Source organism: Apodemus sylvaticus, chromosome 2 (genome assembly GCF_947179515.1).
Source record: "Apodemus sylvaticus chromosome 2, mApoSyl1.1, whole genome shotgun sequence".
Lineage (NCBI taxonomy): Eukaryota > Metazoa > Chordata > Mammalia > Rodentia > Muridae > Apodemus > Apodemus sylvaticus.
Window position 1 is genome coordinate 172,100,262 of NC_067473.1, and position 15,293 is coordinate 172,115,554.

General features: G+C 38.1%; 1 protein-coding gene across 3 annotated transcripts in view; it reads right to left on the reverse strand.

Annotated features, from left to right (window-relative positions):
- The window catches only part of Lrp6 (LDL receptor related protein 6), a 132,637-nt gene that overhangs the window by 92,724 nt on the left and 24,620 nt on the right, over window positions 1–15,293 (reverse strand). For 2 of the 3 annotated variants that reach the window (XM_052175101.1, XM_052175100.1), the window contains exon 2: window positions 14,396–14,789. The exons of the other annotated variant lie outside the window; for it this stretch is intronic. In XM_052175101.1, the coding sequence (XP_052031061.1) occupies window positions 14,396–14,789 (394 nt within the window). The remainder of the gene's footprint in view (window positions 1–14,395; window positions 14,790–15,293) is intronic. 3 annotated transcript variants of the gene reach the window in all.

Here is a 15,293-nt window from a genome sequence, read left to right on the forward strand (position 1 = left end):
AAACTCTAATGACCTACCATTATACTCCATCATTGTGAGATTAGACTCTAGCCAATGGGGGGCGGGGAGGGAGGACACACACCTGAGTTAAAATAAAAAACAAGTGAACTTTCTAAAGTCCTATTGTGCTTCCTAGTTTGGTTTGGAATTTGAAACACCCTTTTTTTGCAAAAATTGCCTTGCTGAGATACTTTCGCTTTGTTCATGTGTTCCTTGTGCAACAATGAAATTATTCTTTGCCTCTAACAGTGTCATAATCAAGTAGTATGAATTGGCAACTTAATCTCTGATTTTCTTAACCAGTATTAGAATAGCTTGCCAATTTCTAAATTAAATTATGCTGGCCGTCTGGTTAAGACTGAAATTGTTGATCAGCATGAAAAAAAAATACCATATTAACTTGATTACTGCATCTTCCAATCCACCAACATAGAGTAACTCTTGGTTTATTAGTTTATTTAGGCTTCTTGACTTAAGCTCCTCCTCTGCAGAGAGGATCTGCATGTTTCTGTATCTGCAGAGAGGATAAATGTAAATCATACATTTATACTTAAGCATTCCATGTTTTATTATAAATTATACTGTTTTAACACTTTAATTTTAACTGTCCCTTGCTACTGTATGTATGCATGTATAAAATGAGGGATGGATGCACATATGCACAGCACAGGTGACCAGTTTGGTCACGGGACAACTTGATTAAGTTGGTTCTCTCCTTCCATCTTTACATGAGTTCCAGGTGTCCAGTCTGGGACCCAGATGTGTGCAGCAGGCCTTTCCCCAAGCTCGCCAGCCCGCTAACTGCTTTGCATCCGATCTTATAACCTGGGATCTTGCTCAACTCATTTATTAGTTCTAGTAACCACTTGTGGTGTGTTTTAAGATTTGTTTTTATTTATGTGTCTGCATGTGTATATGCATGTGTGCACAAGTGCTCAAGGAGTCTGGAAGAGGACCTTAGATACCGTGGAACTAGAGTTACAGGCCATTCTGAGTCACCAAACATCGTGCTGGGAAAGAAAGTCTGTTCCTCAGTGTAAGCAGCAAAAGTTCTTACAAATGAGGTGTAAGTTCTCCACCACTGTGGGTTTTTATTAATACATAATTATGCTTATAAAGGAAACATTTTCCCAACTATACTTCTTCGCTTTTCCTCTTCCTCTCCTCTCAGTTTCCTTGCAGGACAGACACCCCTGTACAAATTACAGTTCTGTGAGTGCTAATCTTTCTCCTACTGCAATGTATCACTAATTAAAATCTGCACTTACAACTTTAGCATGTGGCTTTGTCATTGATAGAATATAATTGTGTGCAAGTGCTTGTAATACTGAAACTAAAGGGTGAATTTTACTGTGTATTATAAATTATGTCTCCGTTAAAATTTTAAAGATCTGTTAAAAAAAAAAACTTTCAAACCACCAGCAATGATTTTACCTTATTAATAAGTTATGTCAAAAAAAGTCACACAAGTCCTATGCTCCTCTATCATGCTGAAAAGTCTTCAGCATTACTTTCATAGTTCCTGTTTCCAGGAACAACTAAGTGCAGACGCTTTCTCAGAGACGAGCAGTGACCAGCAATCTGCTGACCTCACCAGGTTTATGCGGCTCCGTAATTAAGAATGATCTCTACATTTTTAAGAATTGAAAAACAAAAAAGAAAAACATGTAACGAGGACCATATGTGGCCTGTCAAAAACTAAAGTATTGACTATTTGTGCCTTTACAGAAAACATCTGCTATCCCGCGCTAAACCCTGCTACTCGAAGTGTGGTCCTTGAGCCAGCAGGCTCAGGGAAATCTCAAACTCCATCCCAGCCGAGAGTCATTCAAAGAGAACGAAACCAAAGTGTCACCTTTCCTGATGATGCTCTATCATAAACTGCAGTCAGTACATAATACAAAGAAATTTTTATGAAATTCTAAAAATCACTAAGGAATATTCCCAGAAGCCTATAAACTGGCAAATTGCTTGATCAATTCAGAAAAACACCAATTAAATCTCCATACGTGACTCTCTGAATACAAAAGTACATGACAGTCCGACATCAAAATTCTCCTTCCAGATAATCAGGTAATCTCACATGCCAATATGGAAGAAAAATACCAATAAAGACACTCTTAAGTTTCTCAGAAGTGCCTGCTTCACTCAACCTTTACCTTGCTGAGACAGGGTCTTGAATTTTCATATCTCAAGCTGTTTTATCAGCACCTCCAAAAAAGGCTTGGAATGACCAGACTACAAGTCCTGACACAAACCAAGTGCTTAATTAAAAAGCAGGTGCATGTGCTATTTACAGACATTCTAGAATGCTTTTCTTTAGGAATAATGGAGAAGGAAGAAACATCACATTTATATTTAACATAATTAGAAATACCAAAAACATAAAAACTGGTCTGTGATCAGGGGGTTTGCATCAGTACAAACTTCTCTCATACGCGAACTATTCAGCAATATGGTTAATAATGCAGCATATCTGAGTCTAGGGTCTCTTGCTTCCCCCAGCCCCAATCCCTTGTCCCTGGGGTCTGACAAATTCTACTGATTTATGTATTAAATCAGTGGTTCTCAACCTTCCTAATGCTGTGGTGACCCCAACCATAAAATTATTTTTGTTGCTACTTTATAACTGTAATTTTACTACTGTTATGAACTATAATACAAGTATCTGATATGCAGAAAATGTGATATGCAACCCCTGTCATTTAACATCCTCCTGGAGGTTGTAGCCCACAGTTAAGAACCACTATCCTACGTGAAATGCTCATTATTGACAATAATATGCATTTCTATTCAAACTTAACTCTGTATTAATTCCAGAGCAAAAGCTTTGAGATTAATGAAATAGTGTTTAAAAGGAATACTTTTCCTATGTTAAACTAAGTGGTTAAAAGCGATTACTATTCTTATGGAAGATCTAGGTTCCACTCCCAACTCCCACATGGTGGCTCACAAACTCCAGATCCAGGAAGTCGGAAACCCTCTTCTGAATTCTGCTGGCACTGGAAACATGGTACACATATATAGATGCAGGCATAAACTCATATTGTTAAGATAAAAACAAATATCTTAAAAGAGAAAATAAATATTTGTCTTATTTTTCTTTTTAGAAAAAAGAAAAAGATAGGCGGGCAGTGGTGGTGCGCGCCTTTAATCCCAGCACTTAGGAGGCAGAGGCAGGCAGATTTCTGAGTTCGAAGCCAGCCTGGTTTACAGAGTGAATTGCAGAATAGCCAGGGCTATACAGAGAAACCCTATCTCAGAAAAAAAAAAAAAAAGAAAGAAAGAAAGAAAGAAAGAAAAAAGAAAAAAAAGAAAAAAAAAGAAAACAGGCAGTGTGAGGAAGGAAAAGTAACCTTTTTATCTGGAGATAGGTTCCAGAATAGAAAACATCCCAAGACTACCTCAGGGGAAGCTCTCGGAAGAACAGGACAGTCAAGATCAAATGCCACTCGCACCCAGACATCCATCCACACTGGAGATAGCTGAGATAAGCCCCTAGCCTCCACTCATTATCTTACTTTGAACTCAGAAGTGAAAGCTAATTGGTGAGCACAGATGACGAGTAGGTTTGGTTGTTTTTTTTGTTTGTTTGTTTGTTTTTTTTGTTTTTTGTTTTTTTTTTGCATTTAACCTCTGAGTGAGCTGTGGATATCTAGAAATACTAATAAAATTGCTAAATTCAACTAGTCTAAGAATATAGTCTGCAAGGGTTTTAATCAGGGAAGATCAGGGAAGCACTCAGTACCTCCATTTCTCAAAAGCCAGGCCATGGCCTCATTCAGAAGAACCCTCTTTTCATCAGCAGTTACTCACTCTTAGATTACAGAGCCTGCTTGCCTAACTTATTTTGGCCTCAATGCTTCTACTCTGGCTCTGAATGAAGTGTACACATATTTAATCAATACTAAAGAATTAAGGATATGCAGCACAGCCCTACTTTGTAACAGTATGCACATCTGCTACCCATCAAAAATCATGAAAACTAAAACCAGGTTGTTATAAGTTGCTGATTAGTGTCCATATGAATATAATTTCATTGCTGTGTCTAGCCTATTTATTTGTAATGCTTTCTGAAAAATAATTTTAAATGGAAAAAAGGACAGAAGAGAGGCTTCATTCTACTGAAAGGAATGAGAGTAAACATACTGAGTTTTGAAGACATCAAAAACTGTTAAAAGACATCAAAAATATTAAAGTATCTCAAACTGACAAATTTATACAAGCTACTTTATACAAATTTATTGCATTACAAACATATATTTTCTATGATTAGGTAAGGATAAAATCATAAAAATTTTCAAAATCTTCATAAATCCTTATTTTGGTATGAGCATTCATAGCATTCTAGCTTTCCAAAATAAAGATATTCAGAAGTTTTTGGTAGCAATAAAGCTAAACTGAATAAATGTTCACCCTTTACAAAATGAAATTATAGAAAAGGTAACATCAGAATTGAGCTATAAAACCCAAGTGAACCAAATCTATATTAAGTCACAATTTACCTTATGATCCTTAAGTTACTGATCATATACACATTAGTAATATAAAATATATTAAGTAAACAATTATAATGATATGTAGGCACATCCATCTTCCATTCTCAAAACTCAAACTGCATGCACATTCAAGTTCTGCATGTTTTACTGCTCTTAAGAATGCATCCAATCCAACTACCTTAATAAGCAACACTACAGGCAGTGTGTTGGAGGTAAGTGGTGAGTGGTAAGCTGCCTTCTAATATTTGAAACACAAAAGTCATAATTTCTAGTTCTAGTAATTTGGTAACAAGTTATCCAGAAAAACTACTACTTTTTACTTGATTTGCGCAGGTAGACAAAATAAAATATATAAACACCTCTGTCAGCATAAATCTAGGGTATCAAGGAAATGTGTCATCTTCGGTGACCAAACATGACAGAAAAAGGCAAAACTTGATAGACTGCGTGGACAACAACCCTAGAGGGCTTTGTGATCCCAGAATCTAAAAGACTTCTATGGTGGTGTCAAGTCAAGATAGAAGACAAACCCTGGACACAATGAAGCAAGCACTGACTGCAGGAACAACTGAAGAGACCAATCTGCCCACCACAGAGAAGGCAAGCAGCGCTTGTCTGGTGGCTTAACCACTGAAAGGGAGGTAAATATGAAAACTCACCAGACACTGCGTAGCCACAAAGTGCCCTCCCTCACAAAGGTTGAGGGTTTGAAGTTATCATATACAGCATAGAAACCGTCAATTCCAAAACTAAATACAGAGCCAGGCATAGTCATGCTTGGACCTAAGAGGCTGAGACAGGAGAATGACCACAGTTAGAAGCCACATGTGCTATCTTGTATTCCCAGGCTGGATCATGAAGTTTAAGACTACCCGGAACCACAAAGACCTGTTTCAAACAAACAAACCAAACTGATGTCTTATTCTTTACCAACACAAAATGTCCTTCTTCCTACTAAAGATGTGACTGCTGACAGAAGCGGCCTGTTAGGAGTGGAGCTGGAGATAGAGTGCTTACCTAGCATTCCAGAGGCCCCACTTTGAATTCGACAAATTGACAGCAAAAAAATCAAACAAAAACAAAAGTCTTACAAAGAAAGCTCTGATTAAAAAACAAAGTTCTTGGGGGGGGGGGGGGGAGAGATGGCTCAGCAGTTAAGAGCACTGACTGCTCTTCCAGAGGCCCTGAGTCCAAATCCCAGCAACCACATGGTGGCTCACCACCTTCTGTGATGGGATCAGATGCCCTCTTCTGGTGTGTCTGAAGACAGCGACAGTGTACTTAAATATTATACCATATAAAGTCATTTAGTACAAATGTTCCCTTTCAATATTCCCTTAATAAAAGTAGACTTAAAATAAATAAAATACAGATCAAAAAAATTAGACAATTCACTCAGTAGGGAAAGGCAAATAGAACCTGAGCTGGAGGCCAACCTGGCTATCAGAGTGAGTTCTAGGACAGCCAGATCAACACAGCGGAGACAAACAAAGAAACAGGAAGACAATTAAAGTCTATTAACTTGATGCAAAACTATGAACATCACTTTATATAAAGAAAAAGTGGTTGAGGGATAGGACATTTTCAGGGAAAAAGGTTCTTTTCTAATATTAGAGAACACCTGTGTACTCAACACACTGCCTCCTATGGACCAAAATTCACATCCCTGAAGCTGATCAAACACAACTTATAATATTTCCTGACAAGGCTAATAACTTTTCTAACATACTACTCTTAATTTTTAGGTAATAATAGTTTTTATTTATCTGTATCTATTTAAAAAGGCAGTGATAGGGGATCAAGGGTTGTTTTACAGGCAATAAGAATTTTAAAATGCTACATGTATAAAAATATAATAAATTTTTATTATATAAAAAATATAAAAATTATGGAATTTTTATAATACATATATGCTAATAAAAATGTTAGCCCACTTGCAAATAAATACTCATTTAACTAAAAAGTAGAAAACAGAAACCATAAATACAAATCTCTTGGCTACTTTTTCCATTCTGCAATTACAAACAAAAACTAAAACTCCTTTTATAGTTTAAAGTACTTCAAAATGTAAGGAGGGGTGGGGGCTTATGTAGCTTTTAAAGGCAAAATGACTCTAAGGAAAGCCCAGTGTAAGACAAGCAATACGAACAGTAGAATCAATGTTTTAAGGATCTGCTCTGTAGGAACAATTCTAAACTTAGCATGAGAGCCCAAAGCCTTCTCAGCTCCTCTGAGGCTCTGAGACCAGCCTGATCTGAGTGAAACCTGAGCTTAAGGGACAGAAAGACATGATAGGGATGGGGATGTGGCAAGAACCTGGGGGAGAGGGTACTGCACAGACAACATGGGCAGGGAAGATCTTCAGTAGAAGTACAATACATACAGGTACCAAACTGCAAGAATTAATAAATTTTAAAATACATACATAAGTAATAATCACTTAAGTTTAAGAGAGCGGCAGAACCCCACAGTCCTAAATATAACATCACCTTAGTTGCTGACTTAAATTTACACATGTGAAATAAAAAGTTCTAATATCAGAATGCTTTCATAAAATGTCTACATTTGTAATAAGACAGAGTTCACTCTGTTCCAGGCTGGCCCAGAACTCATTCATATAACCTGGCCTAGGCTTAAACCATGGAAATAGTCCTACCTCAGACTCCCAAGAGTTAGGATGAGAGACATAGGCCATTACATCCAGCTCTCTTAAAATGTCCCCTCTGAAACTTGACATCACAACTGAGGGGCTTGTGGACAAGATTCTGAGTTCAATCTACTTTGTTATGACGTTTTCCTACCCCTGTGACTGTTCTTTTTCCTAGTTTGGGCCCCTCTCCCCTCCCCCATTGTCTTTCTCACTTTTCTGTCCTATTCTTGTTGCTGTCTTTCCTCCACTAAGGAGTTCTTCCATCTGCTTTTATGACACGTGTATTCTGTTACACTCCCTTTCACTCTTTTCCTCCTCACTTAGATCTCATTTCTACTTTCCTATACCTACACACACACACACACACACACACACACACACACACACACACACAGAGTGAGGGAGGAAACTAATGTAAAGAACTTGTTATTTTACAGATGAGGAAACAAATCCTAAGCCTGAAGCAACACACTAGTGAATAACAACGTTGAGAAACAGATAAAACAAGCATTGGTTAGCACATTCTTATAAAATATTACCTGGATAATGTTTTTTCCAAGTAAAGACATTTTAAAATGTCTTAATTTTAAACACATTCATAAATAAAAGCTATGCTGTCTTAATTTCTTAAAACTTGTATTTGTGTGTGTGTCTGTGTCTGTGTGTGTGTGCTTTACTGCTGCAAGTGTGGAAGAGGATACCTTATGTAAGTCAGCTCTCTCCTTCTACCATGTGGGTTCTACAGATCAATCTCTGGTTGCAGGAGTCTTTACCCACTGAGCCATCACAACAGTCCCAAACTATATTCATTAATTCAAAGAGACAATGCTAAAATTTACACTTCCTTAAAAATGCTTCATATTCTTAACAAGGAAAACTAATAGAATGTATTAAAGAGAATATATTATATGTACACTATTAATTTATAAAGTTCAGCTATTCAGAGCATATTCATCAAACACCTGAATGTGGCAGAAACTAGTTCAGTCATCTTGATATACCAGTGCAATGCATATTTTTAAACATAGCCTATGATAATTTCCCTATCGGTTATCTACATAAGGTAACTCTCCGTTATACCCCTAACCCTTGTTTCTTTGAGACATAATCTTAAACTATATCTCAGGCTTGGGCTTGAACTTGCTATGTAGCCCAGGCTTGCCTAATTCCTTATCCTCAAACCTCCATCTCCTAAGGATTCACATAAGCCTTTTAAGTAACCTTTTAGTGTTACTGTTATGCTTAATAATGGATATAAAACAAACGGATACAAATTGGAAAGGAAGAAGTCAAACTATCACTATTTGCAGATGATATGATAGTCTACCTAAGTGACCCAAAAAACTCTACTAGAGAACTCCTACAGCTGATAAACAACTTCAGCAAAGTGGCTGGCTACAAAATCAACGCAAGCAAATCACTAGCCTTTATATACTCAAAGGATAAGCAGGCTGAGAAAGAAATTAGGGAAATGACACTCTTCACAATAGCCACAAACAGCATAAAGTATCTTGGGGTGACTCTAACCAAACAAGTGAAAGACCTATATGACAAGAACTTCAGATCTCTGAAGAAGGAAATCGAAGAAGATCTCAGAAAATGGAAAAATCTTCCATGCTCGTGGATTGGCAGGATTAATATAGTTAAAATGGCCATCTTGCCAAAGGCAATCTACAGATTCAATGCTATCCCCATAAAAATCCCAACCCAGTTCTTCATAGAGCTAGAAAGAGCAATGCTCAAATTCATCTGGAATAACAAAAAACCCAGGATAGCTAAAACTATTCTCAACAGTAAAAGAACTTCAGGGGGGATTCAGTATCCCAGACCTCAAACTTTACTACAGAGCAATAGTGATAAAAACTGCATGGTATTGGTACAATATCAGGCAAGCGGATCAATAGAATAGGATTGAAGACCCAGAAATGAATCCACACACCTATGGCCACTTGATCTTCGACAAAGGAGCTAAAAACATCCAGTGGAAAAAAGATAGTCTTTTCAACAAATGGTGCTGGTTCAACTGGAGGCCAGTATGCAGAAGAATGCGAATTAATCCATTCTTCTCCCCTCATTCTAAGCTCAACTCCAAGTGGATCAAGGACCTCCACATATAACCAGAAACACGGAAACTAATGGAAAAGAAACTGGGGAAGTCCCTTGAGGACATGGGCACAGGGGAAAAGTTCCTGAATAGAACACCAATAGCTTACGCTCTAAGATCAAGAATTGACAAATGGGACCTCATAAAACTACAAAGTTTCTATAAGGCAAGGGACACTGTCAAAAGGACAAAACGTCAACCAACAGATTGGGAAAGGATCTTCACCAACCCTAAATCTGACAGAGGGCTAATATCTAATATATACAAAGAACTCAAGGAGGTAGAACCCAGAGAACCAAATAACCCCATTAAAAAGTGCGGTACCGAGCTAAACAGAATTTTCACATGAAGAACTTCGGAGGGCTGAGAAACACCTTAAGAAATGTTCAACATCATTAATCATTAGGGAAATGCAAATCAAAACAACCCTGAGATTTCACCTCACACCTGTCAGAATGGCTAAAGTCAAAAACTCAGGAGACAGCAGGTGTTGGCGAGGATGCGGAGAAAGAGGAACTTGCTGGTGGGATTGCAAGATGGTGCAACCACTTTGGAAATCAGTCTGGCGGTTCCTCAGAAAACTGGGCATGACACTTCCTGAGGACCTTACTATACCACTCCTGGGCATATACCCAGAGGATTCGTCAGCATGCAATAAGGACACATGCTCCACTATGTTCATAGCAGCACTATTTGTAGTAGCCAGAAGCTGGAAAGAACCCAGGTGTCCCTCAACAGAGGAATGGATACAAAAAATGAGGTATATTTACACAATGGAGTACTATTCAGCCATTAGAAACAATGAATTCATGAAATTCTTAGACAAATGGATGGAGCTGGAGAACATCATACTAAGTGAGGTAACACAGTCTCAAAAGATCAATCAGGGTATGCACTCACAGATAAGTGGATATTAGCCTAGAAACTTTGAATACCCAAGACATAATCCACATATTAAATAAGGTCCAAAAAGAATGGAGGAGTGGCCCCTGGTTCTGGTAAGACTCAGTGCAAGAGTATAGGGGAATTCCAGAACAGGGAAGTGAGAAGAGGCAGATGGAGGAACAGGGGGAGGGAAGAGGGCTTATGGGACTTGCGGGGAGTGGGCACCCAGATAAGGGGAAATTATTTGAAATGTAAATAAAAATATATCAATAAAGAAAAAAAAAGAAACAAAAACAATGGATATAAAAAATATATCTTTAAAACATATGCCATATAAATAAAAAAAATAATTGACAGAAAAAAAAAACCATATGCCATTCAGTTGGCTAAGACAGGAAGATCACAAGTTTACTGGCCACAAACAGGATGAACTCAAGCTGAATCACTAACTTGGAAAAAGTATTTAGTGATTTGGAATCATGCAAAAACATTCTCAGAATGACTATGGGACTTGCACCTGAACCAGTCTGTCAGTGTCACCAAGGTAGAGCAATGTGAAAATCAGAATGAGGTGCTTTGTATTTTAATTATACAAGAATGCCCTCTACCCAATATAAAGGACAACACTGCTTCCTGGAACAATTTTCATAAGACATATATTTTCTTATTCGTTGGCCTGACTTCTACACTACCAGACAGAAGTATTAAAAAGGGGAGGGGGGAGGGAGGGAGGCCAGACTAATAGAGGCCCAATTTAGAAAACTCTTCCTCTAGTCTAGACTAAATGAACTGATAATACAAAGAACTCCATACATCCAAAAGCACACAGATGTCTGCCCTGTTCCCAGGACTCAACAATACAGTCACTCAGCAGCCCTCCTCTGACACGCTGATGTAGAGCGAGCACTCAGTTGATGCTTCTGAATCTCAAAGCGGAGGTTCCTGGGATTCTGAACAGCCTATTTTATTCCTCAGCCATATCTTTTTTTTTTTTTTTTTTTTTTTTTTTGATTTTTGGATTTTGTTTTTCGAGACAGGGTTTCTCTGTATAGCCCTGGCTGTCCTGGAACTCACTCTGTAGACCACACTGGCCTCAAACTCAGAAATCCACCTGCCTCTGCCTCCCAGAGTGCTGGCAATCACATGCATGCGCCACCACCGCCCAGCTTCCTCAGCCCTATCTTTACGCACTTTATCTGAAAAATAAACTTCATGTAGAAAATAAATCTGGAAACCATCTCTTCTGTTTGACAAGGGGTAAATTCTCCCTGTAATTGCTTTTGCACTAAAACTACAATCCGTGACACAAAACTAAGATCAGTACTACTGAAAGAGCAATAGAAGATATATTTTTATTCTATGAGTTTAAATATAATTTTAAACACCTTCCCTATCATACCAAATATGAGATGTATACCATTTAGACAAATTTTACTTGGTCCCAATTATATGTTAATCATATTTATTTATATGGGGGGGGGGGGCTTACCACCACACCACGCCAGAAGGGAGAGGGGAAGAGGCTGGAGGAGGGCAAAGGGGGGAGAACAGTCTTTCACCAGTCTTCTTCCCTAACAAGCAGTGAAAGGCACCAAATCTAATGAGACCTACAATAGCAGTAACCTCAAACAGGCCGGCACCCCTCAGACCTACAAACTCTATTAGCAAAATTCCAGCTCCACTTCTCAATACTATTTCAGTGTTCTCAAGAACCAAATTCTTATCAGAAGAGCTTACTGTACAGACTCTAAGACTCACTCTTCTGATTCCTAACCCGTTTTCTGATGCTTTATTAAGAGCCAGGGAGGGGATGGAGAGTTGGTCCAGTGGTTAAGAATGCTAGCTACTCTTCCAGAAGACCAGGGTTCGATTCCCAGCACCCACATGGCAGCCTACAGCTATGTGTAACTCCTATTCCAGGGGATCTGACACTCTCACACAGACATAAAATGCAGGCAAAACACCAATGTACATAAAAATTAATTAGTTAATTAATAATTAATTTTAAGGGGCCAGGGAGATGACTTAGAGAGTAACGATATCACTAAAGGCACCTTGCACCAAGCCTGCCCAGCAGTTTGATCCATGTGGTTGGGTGAACTGATCTGAAAGCTGTCCATTCACTTCTGTGCGCCCTAAAAATGTGTATTTTTAATAGATTCTCCATTTCAATAGATTCTCCATTGTAATAGTTAACATTACATTTAAAGTTTAGACTTTGTGTTGCATAGGCTGTAACCCTGGCAGCCACCCACTTCCCTTTTTCCCAGTTAATAAGACTATTCTTAAATTGACTGATCTTGTAAATTCTGCTGTTCTTGCAAGATAATAGGTCATATGAAACTGCTGTTTCATACTGTTGTAATCAAAACTTGCATATTCTTTCAAAAAAGATCCAAAACTGTAACTTTGTGGGGTTTGCCCTGGTAAGCCCTGGACTGATGATATGGTCAGAAGCTGCATTTTGGGATTGCTCTCATTGTAAACTGAGTTGGGTACCACACCTAAACAAAAAGCCTCTTCTTATTAAAACTCATTCACAGTCATGGCGAAGCTCTAAGCAACCCCAGACTCACAACAAACTTTTCATTTTTTTTTACAATATAGCATTATCTTTAATATATGCCAGCAAATCACACCTGATAAGTGTGATCTTATGGTAACAAACCATACAAACCTTTATCTGATTTCCTCCAAGTTCTACTTTAGTACATAAAATTAATTTAACTCCCTTCTACGAAGAGGATTAAAACATTCTAATGTTTAAAACATCCTGATTGGGGGGGGGGGAATCAAAGAAACTTATTAAAATATAAAAACGATTCAAAACCATATCTTCTGATCTTAACAGAGTACTAGTTAAGTCACTTCAAGCTCAGGATCACAATGACCTCCATTTAGCTGTAACAGCACACTGAATGAAAATGTCAAACAGCAAGGCCAGGAGGCAAATGAGGGGGGGGGGGGGCGTGCTCAGTGGTGCAGGGTCTGCAGCTTTGAGCTATCCCCTCATACCAGGGAGGCGGCACCATAGCAGAGCACTTGCCTCACCTGAGCAGGGCAAGGCCTTCGTCTGAGAGGGAGTAGGCACAAACCCATTACTGCAAGATCATGAAATGCAGGTTTAGCTAAAAAGAAATATGTTATTTAATATTCATTCTTTCCATTCAGCACAGATACGTTAAGTGGTATGTCAGAGCTTAATGTAAAAGATACTATTGCAAAATGACTGATTATGTGATAGTCTAAAATCAAGAACATTTTTAAAACATCATCTTAAGTGATGAGATACTAAGTCTCCCCCCTCTCTTTGAACAATGAAGAAGAAAACCAAGAACTATAAACATGGCTGTTCTATAACTGCTGTAAGAAACAAAACTATTTACACTGTTTTTTATATTTTTTAATTTTATAAGCTTTATTATTTTTTAAAATTGCAAATAAAAATTACACACCAAAACTAACCAGACCCAAAATCTATACAGCTCAATGAACTATACAATTTAAGTATCAATTCTGAAGCCACAGAACTTTACATTTGATTTTACACTTTCACTTACTAGATATATATTTATGTACTTATCCACCATCAAAAACAAAGAACTCCACATTAGCATCCAAACTTGGAAAACAATCAGCTTTATAGTCTTTTCCATATCGTGTCCATTACCCACATTCAGTCCTTCCTAATCCTCTAACATTTATCCTTTCTTCTCTTTTCTACTTACACTGAACCTACACCATCCATTTTCCTGGAAATATATTCATTTTACTTTTCTTTACAGCTGAATTGTGTGTGTGTGTGTGTACATACATACATACATACATACACATACATACATACATAATCCACTCATCTGCTGACTAACAACTAAGTTGATTCCAATGCTTTCCTATAGTGAATAAAGCAGTTACGAACACACACGTACATACACGTGTCTCTTAAGGTATGGTAAGTAATTCTCCGGATATACACCCAGGAATGAAATAGCTGGGTTACATGGTTGTTCTATTTTTAATTTTTTTTGAGAAATCTCCAAACTGGTTTTATTAATTTGCACCCCCACCAACAGAGAATGCATGGTGGATACACACTGTCTTTTAATAATAAATTCAACTTTCCATACTCAAGTCTACTTGACAATGAAACCCCAAAAGGCCTGTATCTTTCTTTTTCCCCCAGCAGTGAGGGGTATTTACCAACAAAGGAAGGCTAGGAGAAGAAACTGGAGTGCCTGTTGTACGTTACACACTTACCCACTTGATGGATCTAAGGCAATAGCTCTGGGTTGATCCAACTCTTGCCAAAATAAAACTTTTCGTAAAGATCCATCTAAATTAGAAACTTCAATACGATTAGTTTCAGAATCTGTCCAGTACAATTTTTCTCCAAGCCAATCACATGCCAGCCCATCCGGGGACAGTAATCCAGAAACAACAACATTCTGTACACTCTCAGTTTTGTTAAACTCTGTTCGTTTAATGGCTTCTTCGCTGACATCACTCCAGTATATCAAGCCATGACCAAACACAAAGTCCACCGCAGCTGCATCCTCCAAGCCTCCAACTACAATCGTTGCATTCTCTTTGCCATTTGTAGCATCAACCAATCTCAAGTCCCGTCTGTTTGCATAAAGCAACAAAGGGGCCGCTGAAACAAAAAGAAAAATATGTAAGGAAGAAGTAAATTATCATATCTTATAAAGTGAGTCATAGAAGTTCAAATCATTATTTGTGACTACTATCAAAAATAAGGAAATGGGAAGTCAGAGGCTGGAGAGACGGCTCAGCAGGTTAAGGTCACCTGCTGCTGTTGCATAGAACCTGGGCTTGGTTCCTAGCACCACATCAAACAGCTCACAACCACCAGCTCCAGGGATCTCATGCCTTCTGGTCTCTGTGGGCAATGTACACATGTGGTACACATAATCTCAAACAAGCACACAACCACACACATAAGTAGAACCCTGTACTTTTTTTAAAAATGAGAAATATAGCAATAGTGAACCGGCTAAAATCTTTTCACACTTAATATGTCTTTCTAGCACTTTAAATTAATTTCACCTGGCTGTCTTCTCTTATCGAGAGTCTGTCAGATAAAATTTAAAAGTTTTATACATACTAAAAAAACACTCGTACTATGCTGGTGAAAAAC